The following is a 23005-nucleotide window of genomic DNA, read 5'->3' as shown; positions in this document are numbered from 1 at the left end:
TTCCTACGTTGTTTTGAAATGTTGCTATGCAGTATGGAAAAGCTGCTGGGCTCCACCCTGAAGTGTTTGCTTTTCAGTGTACAGTGATTGCTGTAAACATGGTCTGTAAAATGCCTTTGGATCTCAAGGGATGAAAGGCATTAGATACATGTAATATATATTATGCCTTCAGTGACATGCTCTAACCCTTTGCTAAGAAATTTGCGCAGCTTCAATGGCAAAAGCTCATACTCACTTCTCTGCTATGAAGACATTGGGCCAGACTTCATCCACAGGATCCTTGGGGGCTTCTAGCCTGTCTTTCACCAGTGCCCTCTGCAAGTCCATCACACACGGTGTGTTGAACAGGCTGGTGTCATCAATCTTTTCCTTAACTCGGTTATACAGGTCCTCTACCAGCAGCTGCTTTGCAGATTCCAACATCCCCAGACAAACTGTATCTGCTTTGACCTCTTTTGTCTTCAGCTCTGGAATAAACTGACACCATCACTAAAAGCATGTGCAAGACTTCCTGGCATTTTTATCTTTGGAGCAACCTATGAAGGCCTATGTTCAACAGTGTTTTCATACACTCCCACATGTGGGCACATATGTACTCAGGTAGTAGCATCAAGGCAATTAGTAACAGGTTGAGTGTGGTACACTTCCCTTTCTACTCACACTAGCTATAGGCTCATTCTAATTCTACATAGAAAGCAAATTATCTAGTAGTTAAATCAAGCAACAGGCTACTAGGACTTCTGCATCACAGTCCATGACTCTGCCATACCTTGTGTGACTTTAGGACAAGTCATCAAACTTTTCTTTCTTAATGGATGTACAACAGAAAGAGTAACCTGCCTATCCTGTGGGCATTACAAGGCTTCAAGAAGGTTGGTCTGGCAGATTGAGATCCCTGGATGAAAGGGGCAAAACACATGCAACCAAAGTGTGTGTTCCTTACCCCACCTTCTTTGCCCCCTTACCTTCATTGATTATCTGTTTGGCAGCCACAGCAGAAGACAGGTGGATTGGCTCCATGAAAATACTCTCTGTGTCTGTGTCTGACATTATTGAGCACCTGCCAATCAAGGAAACATTTAAGCAAACACCTCCTCTCAACCACAGCTCTGGTACTGCAGCTCTCCTCAACCACTTCAGCATGTAACAGCAGGGAAGCCAGAGAACAGGTCTTATAGGGAGGTGAGGGAACCCCACCCGCAGGATGCAACAAACTCCATGCATCTCCTTTGCTTTTGGAGGAGACCCTTAGTCTCCGAAACATGTCTGCAAGAGGTGAGGCTGGGGGGGTTCTTGTGGGAGAAGTTCTAAAGACAGTAGTGAAAGTGTTAGTGACAACAGTAGGTTGACACCTGTAGATAGTAGAGAGAGAGCAGGAGAACAGTTGAGGGAGGGAGATCCAGTGTAGGGGAACTGCAGGGATGAGTGTGCGTGTTGGAACTGTAAGAAAGGTGCTTCCTTGGAAGGAATTATCAAAGGGCTTAGACACTTGCTGAGGTAGACTAAGGTATCTGAAGCACTTAGAAACAGACATCCTTTTCTACTCTATATTGATTCTTGAGCCCCTCTAACCACCATAGTATCTGCACATCATTCTGTTGCAGTCCAGACATAACCATCTTGATCTACTTCCTTTGCTATAATACCCTGAGTAGAAATCAGGACTACAGTATGCCATGAAAGTATACAAATCATGTCCTACCTGAAGATTGCTCAACAACAAATAATGCTACAAATTTGGCTCTTTTCAGTTAACAAATTGCCCGAAAGCACAGCTGGATTTATTTGCCAGATGGTTTAAATCAAATCAAATGGTGTCGAACTCATCCAGCCTATGGGCTGGATGAGGGGCCTGGGGCAAGTCTGTGAGTTGGATCAGGCCCATAGATTGGCTCCATATGCCAGATTCAGCCTGCATGCCTGGTCCAGTGTGGGTGCTGCATGCCCTGGACAAGCTGCATGTGCTGTTTGCAGTCTGTGCACTGGCCTTGACCCTGCATGGAGTGCATGGTGCATAGGGTTGGTTTGGGTCATGAGGTACATTCAGCACGTGGGGATGGTCTTGGGCATATGCTGTATGTGTTGTCTGTTCTGTCCTGGCTCTGCAGGCTGGGTCCAGCACACAGGTTAGTCTATAGGCCTGGTCCAGACTGGCCTTGGTTCCAGTCCAGTGCAGCTGCCACAAACAGCATGTGCGCTAGAACAAACCCTCATACCAGCTCCAGCCCTGCAGGATACATTATGCTTGGGGCCTGGATGTAGCATGGGCAGCTTCTTTGTGGCTCTGATCTGGACCTGCTCTGGATCCTGTGTGCAGTGCTTGAGGCCAGGGTCAGCATGTGCTGCATTCGGAGCAGGGCTGGTCAGAGATCCTCAGGAAGCACTGTGAGTCAATTGATAGGGCTCCATGGGCTGAATTCAGGCCATGGAGCCTATCTTTGACACTCTTGATTTAAATGAAAGCAGTGCAGTCTATGAATCTCCTACGAATTACCATGCTCTCCACATTGATTGCTTCATATTTTGAGTGCCACCTGATGCACATGGTATTGTTGCTGGTCTCTGACTGGACAGCTGGGAGACCTGGCTGCTAGTACATGGCTGCTGGTACACCCTGTGTGAATGTATATTTACATGACCCTTTTTATTCTGCACACATTCCTGCAAACAAAATTTGCTTATCTGGGTATTAGTGAGAAGTGAAATAAAGGGGCTACAGTGCAATCAAAGTGAGTTCACAGCTTCTATTTGAACATCTCTTGCCCAATATTTTTTCTAGACTAGTTACTCATCTCTAACACTGACTGCTGACCTTTTATAGTCCCTCCCCCTTTGAGTTACTAATGTACAAGTAAGTGCTAAAGATCACCAGTACCAATTTGTTTCCATGACTGAAGGAGACAGGAAATTCAAGCCTTCTATGTGAACAAAAACACTGTGCTTTATTGTTAATTAAAGCAGAAGGAGGCTTTGATTTATTTACACAGAATGCAGGGAAACATTTATTTTATGCTACATCATCAGCATGATTCCTAAACTGTTTGATTGACTGAATGGCTTTGACTCTCCATAAATGGAGGACACAACCAGCCTGAAGGGGCTCTTCTCAGTTAGATACCAGCTTGAGTCCATCTCTCATCAGCAGGGGAGATACCATATTGTTTTAGCCCAGGTGGTTTTACTTACCTGGCAGGAAAGATACCCTTCTTCTCAGCTTGAATGACTCAGTGTAGTTCAAGGGTGAAGGCCTGTTCCTTGCACTGCAAACAGGATGACCCCTGCAAGACTCTATAATGCCTCCAGTGTGAGGATCTTGGCTACACCTGGTGATGGGGGATTGATCTTAGGCTCTTACTCTAGCTTGCTCCTTCAGCCTTTTGACTAGGGTCAAGTGAGACTAGGGGTCATCTGAATGCCAAGGCCTCTGGACTTGGGGCTTGCACATAGGATGTCTGCTGTGGATTTGGGAGTATATGAAGCCTCAAACTGATGATGAGTCTTGGAGGTAGTATACTTGCTGGTGGTAGTGCCACACAGACTTGAACAATTGAGCTCTGCTCAGTTGATAGAATTTGGAACCAATCTGGCTGATTTGGCCCAAAACATGACATTAAAAAAACCTGTTCAGTGGACTATGTAAAATGAGTTGAGGCTGGGGGTCTCAGTTCCATTCATGGGACAGGTAGCCACATGATAAAAGCATCCAGAGAAATGGGTGCTAACTGGGCTCCTAGTTGTCAGTCTCAACAGGTGGATTAAGGGGTGGTCAAGCTATGCAGACTGAACTCCCTGTCAGCCTTGAAGGAGTCTCTCTGGGTTTCGGGTGAGAAGCATTAGCAGGGGCTATACAGAAGATACTCACCCATTGCTGCTGCCAGTACTGAACTTAATGGATAAACAGAACACATCAATCTATGGGGCTATCAGTACACCTAGAATACATCTGTGCTCAAATATAATATTAAAGAAAGGGATGTATTTGGTAGCCATGTTAGTCTGACACAAAAAGGAATGCAAAACTCTAGAACGCTTGGTTCAAAGATGATACCTTTTATTAGACCAATTAAGAAATCGCAAAAAAAAATTAAAAGATAATTTTTTTGCGATTTCTTAGTTGGCCTAATAACAGGTATCATCTCTGAACCAAGTGTTCTAGAGTTTGCATTAACAAAAGGTTCCCACCATGAAGGATAACATTTCTGGAAAGCCTGTTCTGCCCTACCCGACACTAGCCCCAGGGCACAGCGTTGCACTGGGGTTAAATAGCTAACTCTGCCGGTTTGCTCTGCTCTGCTGGGAATCAGTGAATATTTCAGTTTCACCCGCTAGAGGGCTCAGATGTCTCAGGATTCTGCACACACCACTCTGGCGGCTAGCTGCATTAATTAAATTGGTTCCCATAGTAACTGGGCAATGGAGGTTAGCTGGGCAGCAGCTTCCAAACCCAGGAACAGCTGGGGAAGCTGGAGTAGAAGGGAAGGACTGTGCAGTATGATGGGCAGGTGCAGGCAGCACTACAGAGCTCACAGTTCAGCTGAGACAGGGTTAGAGGAATGGGGAAAGAGGTAGAGGTGGCAATTTTGCCCTATTATTGTAAAGGAATAAACTCATTCCCTTCCCTCTCCCCTCAGTTCAAGACTGCCTGAGTAGATTTTCCACACACCCTCTCCCTAAAGCCCTCTCCACCCTGACATCAGTATGTGATATCCTGGTCTAAATTGACATTAGTGGAGAGTCATGGTGAGCAACTCAAACTGGGGAATTGAGGGACCTCTGGTCCTGATACCTACACTCTGTAGGGGAGGACATGAAACAGGGCAGAGAACCCCATAAGGCCTACAAAAGTGAGGTCTGTAGGGAGCACCTAAAATCTAAGTGTGATTCGCTGGGCTGGGACGGATAGATGGTAGGTCAGCAGTTCCTGAGCTGTGGGTCACGACCCCAAATTGGGTTGCAACATGGATTTGCAGTGCGGTGCTCTCTCCTGCACCAGGTCCTGCCCGCTGGGCTGCCGAGGCCCAGGGGAAGGGAAGCAGGGCTGGGAGCCCCAAGCCCATAGTAGGCAGCCCGCATCCTTCCCCTTACCTGCCATGGGCTATGCTTTGGCCATGCTGCCCAGGGAGGGGACAGGGGCAGGGATCCAGGCTTTGCACTCTGGCCTCATCAGCTGCTGCTTCCTGCAGGCGGCAGCCAGGACTCAGGTGCTGCTGGGGTCGGGCAACAGGGGGCTGCGGGCCCTGGGTCACCTGGGGAGAGTGGGGAGCTGTGGATTGGGAGAGAGGGGCACCGGCAGGGCCAGGGGGCTGTGTGTCGGGAGTGAGGGGCACCTGAGAGGGTGGGGGGCTGCGAGCTGGGAGTGAAGGGCCATGCTGAGGAAATGGGATCATAAATGGGGTCATGCTGAGGACAAGTTTGGGAAGTGCAGTGGTAGATGCTCGCAGATACTGGACGATGCCTCTGTGCAACTGGGCTTTCCTGAGGAAATCCACATGTTTAGCAACATACCCAGGCCTATAGATTTTGTCAAAGAAGAGCTGGGACCACTGTTGGAACCGCAGCCCCTGGCAGCATCTCTAAAGTGAGGTGTGCTGCTAGGGAGGGGGAAGGAGGCACTCACAGACCAGTCTCAAGGGCTGGCTCTCTAGGATTATAGGCTTGGCTCTGGACAGACTTCTCAGTGTATAATGGGCCATGAAGATTAAATTCCTCTCACCCTCTGGGACAACTTCTTAAGGACAGGACTGAGGCACACTAGCAGGGGATGCCATGCAGGGAGTTTTTGGTGGGCAGGATTCTCTGGTATCACTAAGCCCATCCTTTCCTCTGTGCTAGGCACCACTCCTCCTGCTGGTGGAAAAGATGTGCTTTGAACTCTGCAAGTTACTGCTAATACTGTTTGGGGCCTACGGTGAATATGGTTTTCCCTCCCTGTGGCATGCACTCAGGCAGGCTGCAACGAATGCTGATTTGGGGGGACAGGGATGCTCCTGAGCTGTTGCAGGTGGCCCTCAGGCATTTCTCTATGGGGCTTCTAGAATAACTACAATGTCCATACCAGTTCTTCCTATAGCTGCTGCCCCGTCCATGATTGCCTGCTGGTGATGAAGGGAGCAGGAGTGGTGTAGGGAAAGATGCTAGTAAGGCACATGGGCGCAGAACACCCATTTATGGGCCCTGATCCTGGAAGGACAACGTGTGAGCTCCTCCCTAGATCCCCTGTGAATGGAAGTGACCCAAATGTTAATTATGTTTGGCATTGGCAGCAGAACAGGTGAGGGAGGCTGTTCTATTCATGCTGAATGGCTGAGCAGGTGAGGAGGAGGAGAACAAGGAGGAGAAGGAGGCTGCAGTTAACTGAGATTAGGACATGATCATATTGAACACATGCCCAGAGAATTGTATGGGTAAATTTTAATGAACACAGTAAAACAGAGCAAACAGGCCAGCTGCAGCTGCTAGCAAAGCCCCAGAGTTGAGGCTGCCAGTGGAAACCATTTACTATGTCCCCATTTGCATGTGGCCTCATTTCCCAAAATATCTCTTTCTGAGAAGAATCCTTCCAGACTGGATCCCCATTTCCTGCCTGACCCAAATAAAGCATTTAACACCATATGGGGAGTCCAGTCAGGCATGCTGGATTAGAAAAGCAGCACGAAAGAACACATTTTTGCCATTGTAAGAAAAAGAATCTAATCATGCTAGTTTTGTTTGAGGTACCTCAAACATGGCAAAAGCTCATCTTCTGCCAGCTTAGGGGCACCCTTCTGCCTCACACCCAGCCCTCCGGTGAGAGGTCAGCCTGAGCCAGAACCCAAATCCAAAGAGCCTCGCTGCCTGGGGACAAGGGGGTTGTTAATCTGCGCCTGGGTCTCGCAGGTCCGTATAACAGGCTGAATCAAAACAGTCGACTGGAACATATCTGGACTCAGGGGAGATGTGAAATACTCATCTGAATTCTGCAGCTTAGCTGGCAGAGGGATCGCATAGGGAGCGGACAACCAGTAATCCTTCCCCCCCGGCCCCCCATAGTGCTTTCTGGAATGTGTACGTAGGTGGGGTGTGTGGGAGAAATCTCAGCTGAATGAATGGGATAAATAACGTACAAGCTCCATCCCCACAGGCTCTCCCCTCACTCACGTGTGGGCTATGTTGGCGTTTCAGGCAACTGCTTCACAGAGCAGAGGGAAGCCCTAGGCCATATTCAGGATCTGAGCAGATGCACATGCATGGCGTGGTGGTGGGAGAGGAGGAAAAGGAAGCAATTCATTATGTGCAGTCAGGAGGCCACAGCGGTCCCCTGTGTAAGTGAGCTTACCGACTCGGGGAGGGGCTGCGGAGATAGCGGGCCTGTACTGCCTTCACATCTGGTCTATCCTCTTCATCTGGTACCACTTGCTCACTGTCTGAGTCCCTGCTGCTTGCCATAGCAGCTGTTGGGGTCTGCTGGAGCTGGAGAAAGGGAAGGGAGGAGGAGTAAGAATATACCACAGACAGCACAGCACTTAGGGAAACCCTTTCAGGCTGGGTAGGCAGGGAGCACGTCATTCCTGATACCAAGCTGTGACATGGCAGTGACACAGCACCTCTGCGCTTGAGGCCAGGGTTATAGAAGAAACAATGACCCCTTCCTGGCAGGGTAGGGGAATATGAACTCTCCAAGAAGTGTTTTTTCATGAGCCCACAACACATGCTGATGCCTGGTAACAGTGGGTGCGAAGCTGCTATTATTTGGCTAGGAACCTGGAGAGGCTGCCACCAGTTCCTCCAGCATCCAGCATAGGGTGTGGCTCAGGGAGAGCCTGTCTCTTCCAGTCCATGAGTAACCAGGCACAGAGGCTAGCAACGAGGATGGGGGTGGTTATGAAGAAATCCTATCTCCATCTTGCCAGCTCAGTTCTGTTAATAGGCTCCAGGGGGAGCCACATCCAGCCAAAAAGGGGACTTTGAGGTCAGTGGGGTAGAGAATAAGAGACCTCTCTTCCCCAAATTGACACGCTTCAAAAGGATCAAGCTGAAACACTTGATTCCAGCCACCCTTAAACCCCACAAGCACAAGACGTCTTTGTCGGGGGACCACAGTACCAGGGCATGGCGAGTGGGTGGAGGGGGTGGTATTATTAGTTGGGTTAGGAACCTGGAGAAGCAGCGGCCAGTTCCTCAGGCCTCACGCAGAGCAACTCTTGGCTCTCGCTCAGGGAACGTCTGTCCCATTCCAGCCCACGAAGGCTCTGAAATCCCCCAGCAGCTGGTCTCAGGCATCAGAAAGACAGGCGTGTCCTGTAAACAGGGGGCTGAAGAGCTTTGACTGTTCATGGATCCAATGAGAGGGGAAGCAAACATGCAAGGAAAAGGCACTTACCATCAGCGCCCAGATCTGTCCCGTCCGAGGTACAGTGAGGAAGCCCAGTGAATGGGGCAGGAAACTTGGCCAGGCACTTGGCTAGAGCGAGAGATCAGCCACCCTCTTCTCTCTCTGTGGCTCCTTCTGGAAGGGGCAGGGCAACTGTCAGCACCAAATCTTTATCAGCTTTCTAAATATAGTGTGTGTCCCACACTGGCTGCTGGGTCGCATGGGGAAGGAATTCAGTGCCTCATAGGCAGCACATGGTCAAGCTGTTAACTCCTTCCCTACTGTGGGCTGGATCCCTGGGTATTTTTCTGCTGGGATGTTTCTGTTGCAGGAGGAGTTTGGAGAACTGTCCAGAGTACTTCTGAACTTCCACCTGCAGGGAGTTCCCCTGCTAACCAAGATTCGATCTAGACTCCTTGGCATCCTCCATACCCTTGCTGCAGGAGGGTCAATGATAACGTGCTGCACGCCAGCTAGAAGCTCTGTGATCTTGGGATGTCTCCCTCACTACTAGGTGCAACGCAGCGTCCTGTTTCCTGCTTAACCAGAAGCCTCTGTCTCCAGTCTGCTGTCTTCCCTGGAAGCATACACACCAGTACTAGGCATATTGCCTAGTGTGTCCCTGAAACCTCTACATCCTCAGCTATCAGAGCAGAGCATCCCAAGGCAGAACAGCCCCACGGAGAAAAATTCTGAGCATAGTGGGCAGCATCAGATTTTGCTGAAGAAATATATTTATGGAAAGCAAAATTTTCTGTATCCGGAAACAATGCTGGAGGGTCATGTGAGCAAGCCAGTGGTTGAGGACCATTGGCAATGGGCACCATTGGCTTGTTCTTACGATTGCAGTTCCTGGAGTCATGTTAATATAGCACATGCAAGGATTTTATATATCAAAAAAAAGTTCTTGGTGTTGCCAGGAAAACCTTGAACTTGGAGCCAAAATGAAATTCCTGTATAAATGTTGGCCTGAGTCTGCTGAGCATTTGAAACAATAGCTCAAGGAAAGGTAACTGTCCCATGAATCTTAACTTTAAACTATTTTTCCACAGAGACTCCGGCAGCACCCAATATCATCCGCTAAGGGACTGCATGCAGCAGGGAGAAAAGAGTGCAGAAGGAAAAACGCTGGCCCACACTTGAAAGCAGATATTTCCTGTAGCTGAGGTAAGTCCTAGGGGGACCCTGGTGCCATCTCTGCTTCTCTAGGGAGAGAGAGGAGTTCTGCTGCTCCCAAGGGGAGAGGGGGGCCCATTTGTCACTGCTGGAGGATGGTAAAGAAGGACTGCATGCTGTTTGCCCTCCTTCCCTGTGCACTGCAACTATACCCCGTCCAGGCTTCACAAGCTGGAACTGTCATAGGAAGGGTCCTATGACTTGTTTAACATAGTGCTGACTCTGGTTGGGATTTTCAAGAGTGCCTAAGTAACTGAGGGGCACAAGTTCTAATGAAAGACCATAGTATTTGTGCTTCTGAGCACAGTACGGCTATCAGGTACAGCCAGCGCTAGCTGCTGCCTTATGATGGAAAAGGATTCAGAAGTACCAGGTGTGAAAGAACTACTCCTAGTTGGTCACAGGGCTGCTTGTACATGCTACGGGGTTTACTTCGGTTTAATTCTCCCTAAATTGAAGTGGTGGGTTTTTAAAAACCCTGCTTCAATTTAACCTAAGTAAACCCCATGGTGTGTGCACAAGGGTCGAGCCCGATCCTTACCTGCCTCTCCGGTGTGGGGGGCGCAAGCTGCCGGTGGGCCGAGTGGTCCCTGAGCTAAAGGGTGGGGTGGAAACCAGTGCTTCCCTCCATGGTGGCGGTGGTGTCCCCTAGGTGACACCTGCCCACAGGCACCTGGCCAAGGCAGTTCCACGGGGCACCGTAGCTGCAGAGGGAAGCACTGGGCCCCCATGCAGCTCAGGCAGGCAGGCTTCAGGGAGAAAAAAAAGATCAAGTTCACTGCTCTTTTTTTTTTTTCCAGTGGAGCCTGCCTGCACAGGCTGCTGCCGGGCTGCCTGTACAGCTCCCGAGTTGCATGAGGCCTGATGCTTCCCTCCATGCTGTAAGGTAGCAAATTAAAACACCTCAGACATTTAATGCACAATATGCTGCCAACAGTGTAAAAAGCCACACCATTAAAGTGCATTACGCCGCCGACAGCGTAAACAGCTGCACCATTAAAGTGGTGCAAAAGGGCATTTAAGTCGCTTTAAAGGCCAATTTTGTGGTGTGTACAAAAGCCCAGAGTTCCTTCTCGGGATTTCTGGGACTTAGTTCTAGGAGGCTGACGGGCAATAATGTGCAAACCACATGTTTTTCTTTTCTATATTCATTAACTAAATAAATAAGCAGAAACTTGAAATAGAGTACATTTAAATAAACAAGTACATGGCTTGCTGTCAAACTTCTCGTGATCAGGTTGATTAAACCCTTTCAAATAAATGGACAATGTCTCATAAGCTCTATCTAGTACTTTTGGAAAATGGTCTCATTAGCTATCAGCCCGCAAAGTAACAGGTCATTGTCAGTCTCCGTGCCAAATGATGTATTTAGAATCCAGCTGAATGGCTGATACAGGAGGGTAAAATTACTCCCAGGTGGAAGCTAATGTTGAGACTGCAGCCAATTAAGGCAGCCTGCCCAGGTTCTGGATCACTAGGTAACAGCCAAGCTCTTTGCCCCTCCCCCAACACAGAAAGGTTTCAGTCCATTTCAAAATGACACAGCGTGTTCCCTTTAGAATACAAACAACAAATGTAGCTGGAAAATAACATGATTTTTCAGGATTAAACATATACCTCTTAACGCATGAAATACACACATGTGATCTTGTAGACAGCAATGTTACTAACCCATAGATGTTTCAACTACTTGACAATCTATTCAAGGGGTGCTATTTGCACATCCATTCTCTGGAGATTGTGCCCACACTTATACTCACTCCCAGCCATTACTACAGTGAAAAAAACAAGCACACAATTCTAAAGATAGAAATGTTCCTCTCCTAGCAAAAATTGGACAAGAAAACCAAACCAAGAAGGTTGATGCTTGTGCAGGATGTTGGCCGATGCTCTTGTGGATTCATTTAGCTTCAGGAATTAATGCAGCCATTGCAAGAGCAAGTGGGGTTTTTAAGCCAGCAGCCAGAAGGCAGCGAGCAAGGAATGTTTCTGTCAGTTTTTGAAGATAATTGCCTGACTGATTTGTCCTCACTGAAACTTCTCATGAGTGTTTGGCACATCAGAATGAGCATTTACCTTCAGAGGTCACTGGCATGATGCAAAGGGGGTTGACTAGTTACTTTTATGAAAACAAAAAAAAACCTTACTATTCCAGTAAGTTCAGGTTTGGAAAATTTACTGATCTAAATGTGTACATCCAGTCAGTCAGAAAGTCTGTAGGCATTTGGAGATATTGGATGCTATGGATCAGTCCCAGACATCATACCAATTATCCTTCAAGAGTCTTGACTCAAAATAATTACAAATTGCAGTGCAATTGAAATGATAGGAAAATAAGACTGCATAATCATGCAGCCATGTTCATATTATACAGATACATGTAGCTTTCTCTTCTGTCTCTCAGTACTCAGCAAGTCAGTTTTCAACAGCATTTTTGGTGCCCAAAATTTAGATAAAAGTTCAGGCTTTAGTTTCAGTCACAGGTTATTTATTAATGGTTATTGTTGAAGTGACTATGTAGCCTGAAAGGGGTTAGTTACTTCCCAGAATAGCAACACTAAAGCCACAGTACTGTACTTTTGTGGGACTGGAGTGTCAGGGGTAAGTGTATTGACTGCAGAAGGGGAAACAAGGATAGTTGCAGGGGAAGAAGTTAGATTAAAATACAGAGAGGATGGAGACTTCCTAAAAAGACAGCATTGTGTGGGGGCCTTCAAAGTACAGCAGTGGACCCCAAATTAAAGTAGCTGCAGCAGAGTTTAGGGAGAGTGGGGCATGGGTGGGCAGTATAAGCTGTGGTTTCTCCAGAAATCAGTTCACACAGTATAATGATCAAGAAACATTTTTTTTGCTATTACCACATCCTTTACCACACTTTTACAGACAGCCCATACCTTTTCTGTCCAGAACTGTTTATAGTCTAACTTTGACACTAGTCAAGGGTGCAGGGCAGAAAAATTGAGGATGGGCTTTTAGTGAGGAGGAGGTTGCAAAGGAGACCCCAGAAGAAGTAGGTTTGACAGGGGTACTTGAAGAAAATCAGTGCTTGGTTGCCTAGAAGAGAGAGAATTTTAGGCACAAGGGGCAGCAAGATTTAAGATATAAATCTGAGTTGAAGAAAGCTATCCTTCCTATCATAGAAGAATTAGGTAGCAGAAGGAGAAGAGTTTGGGGCTGGAGAAAGAAATAGAGTTTCTTATTGGGTATTGTCAATTTTAAAGGCACTCAGCAGTGTGGGAGCATGAAAAGAGTCTAGAAAATCTGGGAGAGAGGCAAGGAAAGGGCAGCACCATGTGAGAGAGGAGTGGAAGTATCAAGAGTACAATGACGACTTGCAAGTAGAAACCAGGCTGTCAGCAGAAGTGAGCAACAGTAAAGGACAGGGCTAATGGCAGTAGAGAAACCAGATGGACTCATGGACTGACGGTCAAGAAAAGAGGATGGCAGGACCCAGGGATTAAACAGAGCTAAAGAAGTAGAAGTGATGATCAAAAAAGATTTCAGGGAGAGAGACTGGCAGGACAGTGGTGTCTAGTAAAAAACTGTTTAAGAGAGTGTTTAACCCATTCTGGGTTGGAGAGCAGAAAGCATTCACCAAATCATAGCAACGCTTCAGGACAGGCAGACAAATTCCAGAACAAACAGGTGCCAGGGGAAATTTAAGCCAGCAGACTGTGGCTACCACAGCTGGAACAGCATAAGGATGCCTAGGTAACAGCTAATCTTGAGAAAAAATGTTTGGGGATCTTTAATGATCACAAGCAGTGAGGGTATCACTTTGGTCATCTTCCCTGAAGGTAAGCACCACCTCCTATTGCACAGAGCCCCCTTACCCAGTGCTAGACATGAGAACCAAGCTCTAATTGGAGGAGGCTGGGCAGACTTTTAGGCTTCTGGCTGGTATATACCTGAGTGCTTAAAGGTTTAGGACTCATGTTGCTTCCTGAAAAGAAAATGCGACTCAGTGGGAGTGTCTACATGTGCGCTTTCATTTGCAGTAACTTATTCTACCATCATGTCAAGAACAGTGCTAATACACTAATGTGCAGTAGAAATAGGCTACTGTGCATTAGCGTCATTAAAAAGGTGTGCGCCTTTGCTACTGTGCATTAAGAGGTACTAAATTTAATGCACATTAGCAAAAACGCATTAATGCATGTGTAGATGTGCCCAGTATCAGCTTTATTACAGCATGTAAACCAACAAAAATAAAATCCAGAAAACTGCTCACCAAGGCGAAGTGACTATTGATAATATTAAATTAGCATTACAACTACCACATCAAAATAAAACAGAGAACAAACAACAAGTCAAAATAATATATCGGACTGAGGCTAAATCATGAAGTTAATATAAAAACATTTGTCTTTATAAATGAAAAGTAGTCTAAAAATGTAGCTTCTTATTATAAACCCCAGCTGAGAAATTTTACTAAAGTCAGTCTATTACCGGTATTTGAAGCTGATTAAGTATTTTAATACTGAGAGCAAATTATGATCTAATGTCTAAACCACCGCCACACAATTAGAGTATACACTTTTTTTTTAGAATTCAGTTCCTGTGTGGTAACTTATCTTTTCCTCTCTGCCTCAAGCAGAACAATTATAAAACAGACTTTAGCTGAAGGTGAAGTTGATATGCAGAAGTTTGACACTTCTCTTTTGCCAGAAAAAGCAGGTGACTATCTGAAGTCTCTCAGGACTTTCAAAGCCAGAGCACACTTTAATGAGTAATTTTATGAAACAATATTTAGGACAATTTCTTTGCCTTTCCCATGTGGTCTTTAGAGTGTGCTGACACAGCTGGGCTTCCACTTTCAAAGCCTAAAATTAAAGAATATAAAAAGGATCTTTCTCAGCTAGTCCAAACTAAATGAGTAAAAACAAGATACTTAAGACGGTGTGGGAGTTATTGGCTTTTCAGCTCCTGAAGCCTTCTGAACCCTCAGAGAGAAGGAGATGGAGCTGCAGTCAAGGTGCCAGGTGGAAATGCTCCACTGACCTAGTGCTTGTCACCAGTGAGTAGACCTTCCATGGGTGTGAGGAGATGCAGCCTGTTTGATGTTGTTATAACTTGGTTTCTCAAAGATGACAAATTGTGGACATTTTGGTAGATTTATCTTGTTTCACATGACTTGTTGACCTGAAATGTCTTAATGCTTGCAAGTGTGGCTTACTCAGCCTGGCTGTTGTGCCTCCTTCCAAAGCCTTTGAACTAACTAGTGGGAAGCCCATCTTGGAGTTGTGCAGTTTGTCCAGATGAGGTTTGTCCAGATGAATTAGGGCATCCTTAGCAAGCATCAGTTTGGAAAAGCTATGCTTAAACCAGCAGTTTAAAAAATATTCAGTGTTTTGCATATGACAGAAATGGTAGGTTTGTGACCCTCCCCTCCACACCCACCCATATACAAAATCTGGCATTGTGAGCCCTTTCTTAAGGAAGGTGTCTTACTGGTGTAAAAAGTATTTAGATGCCATTGTGCCATCAGTTTATGGAATATTCAATATAAACCGTATAAAAATAGCTGATTAGAAAAAAGCATGAATAACTAAAACCATTCACTAAACTTCTATTCATCAGCAAAATTAAAAATAAGTTAGAAATTATGATCACTTTAATTATCTTCATTTTTTTTCTCTGTTAATATGAAATCAGACATACTGTTCTTTTTTCAAGCATTTACTGTGCGGCCTTTCTATTTGGGGAGCTAGTTAAACAGCTGGAGTCTGCATCTTAACAGAGAAAAATTACTTTAAAGCCTATTAAGATTAAATCATTTGAAATGCATAGGTTTACATTCTAGATGAAGTCTGTATTCTCACTTTGGGAATGGTCTCACTGATGGCTCTGAGGAAAAATGCCATCTTGATATCACAGGTTCCACTTCCTGAGGAACCTACGTAATCTTTGGAGATTTGTCAGCAAGGCACTGGCAAAGAGCAGTTCTGATGAGAATTCTAGAGTGCATAAGGTCCCAGCACATGTAGCATAGTGGCACACATCCTCTACACAAAATGTCACACTTAGGACTGACTTGGTTACAGTGGGCATGTCTACACAAGAAGCTTTACTTGAGATTAGAGCAAATCACAGCACAGTAAATGTCACCGTCTACTGTAAATACAAGTAGCAAATTTACTTGTGAGTAATTACTGTTCAGTACAGCATGTGTTGACGGCTGACTGGGAGCAAATTTCCTCCCAATGATCTGGGCAGCAGGTGGCAGGAGATTACTTCCTGCCCCCAGGAGCTGCCTGCTGCCAGGGTGGGCTCCACCACCAGAGCCCAGGTGGACAATGTCCCCCTGCCCTGGCAGCAAGAGCTTCCAGTCCCTGCTCCACAATCACAGAGTGGGGACTAGGAACAAGCTCCCAGCCCCGGCTCTGCAATCGTGATCAGGGAGTTTTTCCCTGCACGGGGAGAGTTCCCCACCCACCCTGGAGCTGGCTGGGACATGCCCCTGACCGGGACAGATCCCGGCCAGGCCTGAGCTATAGAGGGAGGTCTGCATATGCAGCCTAGAGGTGGTTGGGGACTGTCCCATTTTGGGCAGTCCCCAGCCAGCTCTGGGCTGCACGTTCAGACTTCCCTATGCAGCCTGGGGCTGGCCTGGAACTGTTCCGGTCAGAAGCAGGTCCTACCCCCATGCCCTGATTGGGTGATCGAGGTGAGAGCTTGGAAAGAGCTGCAGTGGAAGGGCAGGTCCCAGCCCCATGCCCTGATCCACCAGTGGAGAAGCTACCAGTGAGCCTCCGGCTGGGTGGGGAAACTCTGCCAGCTAGGGGCTTGCTGCTAGCTGCACTACCAGCAGATCAGGGACAGGGCACTAGGATCTGTCCCTCCCCTGCAGCTCTTTCTAAGCCCTCTGCCCCCAACTGGGGAGCTGGGGCTGAGTGCTCCATGCTGCTGGGGCAGGGGGACATTGTCCCTATCCAGACTCTGGTGGTGGAGCCCAACTTGGCAGCAGGCAGCTCCTGGGGGCAGGGAGCAATGTCCCAGCCCCCACAATGAGACAGCTGTCTCCTGGCTCTGTGCTCCTTGGCAGCCCCTGGGCTAGCATGCAGGGAGAGCCTAGAGCCTCTCCTGTCTGCTGCAGGGCTGGAGGGGGCAGGATCAGACGTGTTGATGCCTGCCTGGGGTGGGTTTACTCTAGAGTAATTTACTCCACAGTAAACCCAGCCTGCAGCATTTGCACATATATACATGCCCAGTGTTATTTCCAGAATTAATGTAACCCTCTGTTAGCATATGGCTCTGCAGGCTGGATGCACTCACAGGCTGGGACAGAAATTACACATAAACTGGTATAAGTGGTTGGAAACTGGTCCAAATCTGTAACACAATAGAAGTTTCGTGCACATAAACCAATTTTAAAATGGCCAAAACCAGTATAAGATAAACCTGGATAGATGTAGTATCAGACTAAACTGATTTATGTTAAACCGGTTTATTGAACTTCTTTCCCAGATCCCCTCCGGATTCAAGTTAACTTACAATCCCCCAGCATCCCAGAATGCTTTGCACCTCCCCTGCAAGCCCCACTTCCAGGTTGGGTGGGCTGGCCTTGGCCCAAGCTGTCTGCTCCAGTCAAGGGGGGATGTGTACTCTAGCACCCTCTGGCTTCTAGCCTGGGCCACTGCAAGCATGTGGCTGCATTTCCAGAATCAAAAGTGAAGTTTTGTTCACTTGCTTATTGGTTTAATCTGCGCAGCTTAGACTAACCTGTGAAGACTGAATCAATTCAGCCTCGGGCTTTTTGACTGTCTGTACTTAGCCTTAAAGATGGGTCATCTGGCCGTCTATTTTCTCAAGGGGTTGATATGGAAGAGTAAGGCAGGAGTAGCCCACTTGTGGGGTTTGTGTCCCCTCATCTGTCCAGAATGATTTGGGGGTGGGGCACTGTCCCACTGCATCCACGGCTGAATTTACTGTTCCTCGTTACCAGTGGCCTTGGAATCAGCATCACTTAGGGACAGGTGAGTGGAGCTGCAGCTGCAGTCAGGGCTGTACCTGTGCCTTTCCCCACAGAATGTGAGACTGACAAGGAGATGTGAATCCATGTTAACCCAGAGATGTAGTAAGTAGAGCTTGTGCCCTGGGCAAACCTTGCAGGAGAGCAGGGGCAGGAGAGGCCAAGAATGAGCATCAGAGGTGTTGGGGTTCCAAGAGTGGTGGGGAGGCACTGGAGTTTTGCCTATGCCAGAGACTCAAAAACAGTTCCCAACTTTTGCTACTGCTGCAGCAGCTGTCGCCACATGGTTTGCCTGCCCTGGCTGTTCCTTTTACAGGAGAAGTGCAATGTCTGTGCACCCAGCTGCTGCTGCTGCAGGAGCAATGCTGTTGGGCTGCTCTTGCTGCCGGGGCATGGACTCCCCAGGGGTGGGGATGATTCTAGTGCCTATCCTAAGTTGGTGCTCGGGGCTGATGCCCTGCTTACCCACCCCAAGTTATGCTACTGTATTAACTCCTTGGCTGTTGGCCATGCTGACACCTTCCTCCTGCAGCAGCATTTCTGGCCATGGTGATGGGGTGTCTTGCTGCAGCTGAGAGTCCTGGCAAAAGCCAGACCTCTGGCAGCACTGTGTGCAGGGTCCACTGTGGTCACAGTAGGCAGTTGTCTGAAGGCACTTGCAGACAAGCCCCTAGTGGAATTACGGAAATGTCTAAGCAGGAAAGGAGCTGTTGTTAATCCAGCTAAGAACTGATCCTTAAAGGTATCCAGGAGGCAGGCCCAAATCAATCCAAACTTGATGCCAAAGGACTTACACACAGAGTGGAGGTAATCACATCACAGAAAGCAATTCAGGTTAGCCTTACTCTGGTGGCCGCAAAATCATACAGGAAGAGCACACACCAACTGCAGATGCTTCCTTAGCTTGACAAAGGGTTTTTAAACCCAAAAGCTTACTGAGAAAATGTTTTCCAACTATTTAGTTGGTCTAATAAAAGACATCAGATTTACCCAAAGAACCTTGTCTGCCTTGGGTTTCAGAATTCATTCATTGGTGACATTTTGTTCTGCAAAGATCACCAGGCACCTAAACTGAGGTTTCTGAGCATGTACAGAAGTACGTCCTTTTGAACAGCTACATGCCTGACTCCCACTTCAATTCTGCTACAATCCAGTATAGAACAAGGAAAACATTTACAAACAGCTACGCCCTGATACAGGCTGGATCCATGAGGAGTACTCAGGGCCTGCCTAACTCACACCAAGAGCACTGAGGTCAATATGGAGCACAGAGCCTATACTCACTGTCACTTGAAAAAGAGAAGAGCGATACCCACATTTTATGTGGTTACAGCACTTGTTCAGGAAATGGGAGACCCAGGTTCTTAGGCCAGTGATTCTCAGTCAGGGTGCTTCAGTGTCCTGAGGTGCCATGAGATCCTTTTAAGGCTGCTGCAAGGTGCTATACAATATTAGTACTGTTAGGTATGCAAGCACCTCCACATGATTCCCAAGATAAATGCAGAGATTTCAAATAGGAATCTATTGTGTTGAAAATATTTTGGCCCATTGTGGTCTTTCTGAATTCTCTGTTATAGAGGAATTGCTGTAGTATTTTTCTGTACCCCAAAAAGACACAAAACCTAAGACCTGGCATTTTACAACGAGTGCCTAGAGTTTAACAAGATTGGGACCCACTGCCCTAGGTCCTCCTCAGCTAAAGGGACTGAAATCTGTATCTCCCATGACGAGATCCTGACAGCCAGGCAATAGATCATGTTGGGTAGACAAGGGGAATCACCTTCCCCATTTCTTGCTGATGGGGCTGGGCCAAAGGGCAGAATGGGATGTGAGAGTCCTGGCACCAGAAGGAGCCTAACCCTGCAGCCTGGTGTGCACTCCCTAGAAGAGGGACTGGCTCTCAGGATTCCTTATACATTTTCCATTGAAGAGTCATTGAATAAAATACATACATAGCATGGGAACAAGGAACCCAGGTCTTCCCTCTCTTAGGGAGGGCCCTCATTAGTAAGCTAAAGTCAGGCCTGCCCTCGTTGCTGTCCTCCTGCCCCCATGACTCTTACGTTCTTGACTGCACAGTGGCCCAATGTCTTCAACAGGAGGAGCAGAGGGTGATTCTGTCCAGGATGTGGGGGTTAGGGCAGTCTCCAAGGAAGTGGGAGTTTGATTCCTCTCAGGATTAGGTTGGGTTAAAAAGCTGCACCTCTTATTTCTAAGTGGTCTAGCCATCAGACTCTCCTGCCAAAGATGGGCATTGGAACCATTGCTGGTCAAAGGCATATACTCTTCTGTGTGCTATGGATCTTGAATTGATGGGTATACCTAAGGTCTGAGCAGGGATGGGAATTTAGACACATCCATCTTCAGTATCTACAGTGGGTGAGATCTAGGTGCCTCCCTGCTCAGCTTCTAAGCCCTCTGGATCTCCCTGTGGAGGTGTCTAACTTTTCCCATGGATTTTCCTCTTAGAGCAAGGCATCTATTCTTAGGCACAATTGAAGCCTGAATGGAGGCACCTACAAGGCTAATCTGGATTTGGCCCTCTGTGCTTAACTCCCACCATAAATGGTTTTCTCAATCTGGACAATCTGTAATGTTAAGCAACTAAATGCCTTTGTAAATTCAGCCCTAGGCTCCCTAACTAGGTGAATCATTTTAAATGAATGTGGTTTATATTTCCTTCAGTTATTTGTCACTATTCATACCATCTAACTGTTGTCTAGTGTTCACACATTCACTTGGCCCTCTGGATTAACTCATCATTTCGTTTCCTTTGTGTGTCTGACAGTCAGAGACGAGGTCAGTAGGGACCAGGAAAGGGTGTTTATTTACCTGAGCGAGGAAAGGGTGTGTTCAGATGTAATGCAGAGCATAGGCAGAAATTTCTAAAGGCAGTGGTGAGCCAGCTCGTCATTCTAGGTGGGGAGGATGGGCAGAGTTAGAAAGAGGAAATAAAGACAGGCTGGAGATGAAAGTTCAAGCTTGCTGCCTGACTTAACCCATTTGCTAGTCACTTCTCAGTACAGCTATTTAGCAGGTATAGAGGAAGACATTTTGGGGAAGGTAAAGAGAGTCCATAAGGCAAATGAAGCGACCTGAGCTGTTCATTTTCAGCCTAGGTGAGTACTTTTTGAGTTGCGTTGTTAGGGGATGGGAAGAGGGACAGGCATGTTAAAAAGTAAAATGCTCCAGGGATTTGTGTGTATGCTTGTTTCTCCCTCTTGTTAAGCACAGGCCCTTGTGTACTTATGGCTGGCAGGTAGAGTGACTGCTACTCCATATTGCAATTCCATACCATTTCAGGGGCAGGAAGGGAATTAGATTTTAAAACCACTTTTATATGGTATTTATAACTGTTTTAAGTCCTTTGTCCCTGCAAAAAAGTGGAATGGGAAAATCTATAAGTCTTACTGTGTGTGCGCGTGTATAGATAGATATACATAGACATATATATATATAGAGTTATATAGACATAGATAGATAGATAGATAGATAGATAGATAGATACGCGTAATCTATCTATCTATATGGAGAGATTTTCTAACTCATGATGTAGATCTATCAACTTCTCTAAACTCAATAGCTTGATCTTGCCCTTTATCATAGCCCTTGCCATTGTTCTGTTATGGCTTCCCTTCATGTTTCTCTGCATTCCTGGTTACATTGGCCTTGACTCGCCTTACACAAATGTCTTCATGCCTTCCTCAGGCCATCTCCTCAGCCTCAAACCCTCTCCCCAAACCTACTCCCTTAAGCATCACCTTTGCCTCATTCAAAATCCTCTGAAAACCCCTGTAAAGTAAAGGCTGGGGGAAGGGAATGGTCAGTACTTAGCTAAATGTCATTTAAAAAAATTCTGTTCCTCAGAAGCAGATGCAGATTAAGTCACCGGGTGATCTTATTTATGCGACTTGTCTAACCCTATCTTAGTATATCAGTTCTCTTTTGTTTCTTCCTATATTCACTTCTTGGGTCTTATGTAAATTCTAATTGTGAGCAATAGCCCCTGAATTTTATTTTAATGGACCCTGAATTTTAACAGTATTATGAAAGCACTGGCCTTTGAGAGATGTTTAGAGCAGTGGTTCTCAACCTGTTTGTACCAGGATCCTTTTGTAAACATCGATGGCCTGTCTCGATCCAGTGCCCCTCACTCCTGACCCACCGCCCTCTGTCCCCAGGCCTGAGCCCCCAGTGTGTGGGGCAGAGGGTGGTATGTGTGGGGTCTGGGGGGCCCCAAGCAGCTGCTTAAAGCCACAGTTTTCCACATTTTTCTCCTTTAAAAGCAAATCCATTTTAAAAGCTTGTTGATCCATTTTTACAGTTCGTCCACGACCCTTTCATACATTCTTGTGACCCACTTTTGGGTCACAACCCACAGGTTGAGAAATGCTGGTTTAAAGAATGGTTTGAAGCCACTAGACAAGTGCAGCATACCTGAGATGAGAATGACACTGGAGAATGCTAAGCAGCAGGGTGCATTAGCCCATATGGAGCTAAGAAGCAGGGGCTGAGTCTAAATGAGATGGTGACTCTGCAGTTGTTACTACACAATCATTTAGTACTTGTATACACAAGTACTAAATGACTTTACAGTAATCGGAGTTACTGTGCAGTAGCATTGCTAAATGGCTTTTAGGTGATGCTGACTGCGCAGTAGCTCATTACTACTGCACAGTAGCATTGTATCATGCTTTGTGCCATGTGATGCTACTGCGCAGTAGTAACAAGCTACTGCGCAGTCAGCATCTCGTGTAGATGTGGCCAGGGTATACTAGCCAGAGCAAAGCAGCACTCTGACAAGGGGCTGCTCAGCAGTGTCATCAGTAGTGGGTGACCAAGGCACCAGGGCACCTTAGAGCGAGTGCAAGGATGGCAGCCATTGCTGCTGTCAGCTTAGCTGCTGCAGTTGGCCTGGCTCCCACAGCTATCAAAGCTATTCTGGCCCCTGCCATTGCTGCTGACCAGGGGGTTGAGCCTGGCTGTCACACCTCTGGTTATATTAAGCACAATACCTGAACGAGCTTGTTCAGAGTTAGCTGATGAATGTCTTCCCAGTGCTGCTTTGCCTTGCATAAACATGGCCTTAGAGACCAGGTACCCATGGTGCCATACACTGTACAAACACTTAACAAGAGAGACATTCCTGTCTCAAAGAGCTTGAACACTTAGCAAAGACAGAATCACCCTCAGAATAGCCAGTTCAAACCCAGACATAGTAGGGCTTACAGAAATGTGGTGGGATTCATCCCACGACTGGGCAGTAAGCATTATAGGCTCTACAGGCGGGATAGAGAAGGAAGGAAGGGAGGGGGTGTGGCGCTCTATGTCAAAGAGCAATACACATCTTCTGCCAGCACAATGGGGTCAGATGAGGGGCATAGATCTGGGTCAAGATACAAGGGGGTTGTGGGGAGAAAGATTCACAGAAGGAACTGGCTATCACTTCAGCTTGCCCCACCTCTGACCCCATTTTGCTGGCAGAAGATGTGTATTGCTCTTTGAAA

The 23005-nt window shown here is 46.9% G+C and overlaps 2 protein-coding genes across 2 annotated transcripts in view; one reads left to right on the top strand and one right to left on the bottom strand.

Annotated features, from left to right (window-relative positions):
* The window catches only part of DUSP27 (dual specificity phosphatase 27, atypical), a 17754-nt gene extending 9256 nt beyond the window's left edge, over positions 1-8498 (bottom strand). Inside the window, exons 1-4 of the mRNA XM_014517586.2 lie at positions 8360-8498; positions 7316-7449; positions 966-1060; positions 236-467 (exon numbers count right to left, since the gene is read on the bottom strand). Coding sequence (XP_014373072.1) covers positions 236-467; positions 966-1060; positions 7316-7449; positions 8360-8362 — 464 coding nt within the window. The 5' untranslated portion in view covers positions 8363-8498. The remainder of the gene's footprint in view (positions 1-235; positions 468-965; positions 1061-7315; positions 7450-8359) is intronic.
* Positions 8499-20426: 11928 nt separating this feature from the next.
* Positions 20427-23005, top strand: part of GPA33 (glycoprotein A33) — a 28984-nt gene continuing 26405 nt past the window's right edge. The window contains exon 1 of the mRNA XM_014517585.2: positions 20427-20617. Within this exon, the coding sequence (XP_014373071.1) occupies positions 20584-20617 (34 nt within the window). The 5' untranslated portion in view covers positions 20427-20583. The remainder of the gene's footprint in view (positions 20618-23005) is intronic.

The sequence above is a fragment of the Alligator sinensis genome, unplaced genomic scaffold (genome assembly GCF_000455745.1).
Source record: "Alligator sinensis unplaced genomic scaffold, ASM45574v1 scaffold19_1, whole genome shotgun sequence".
NCBI classification, from domain to species: Eukaryota; Metazoa; Chordata; order Crocodylia; family Alligatoridae; genus Alligator; species Alligator sinensis.
The sequence above is the reverse complement of the archived record's forward strand: the minus strand, read 5'-3'. Positions and strand labels throughout refer to the sequence as shown.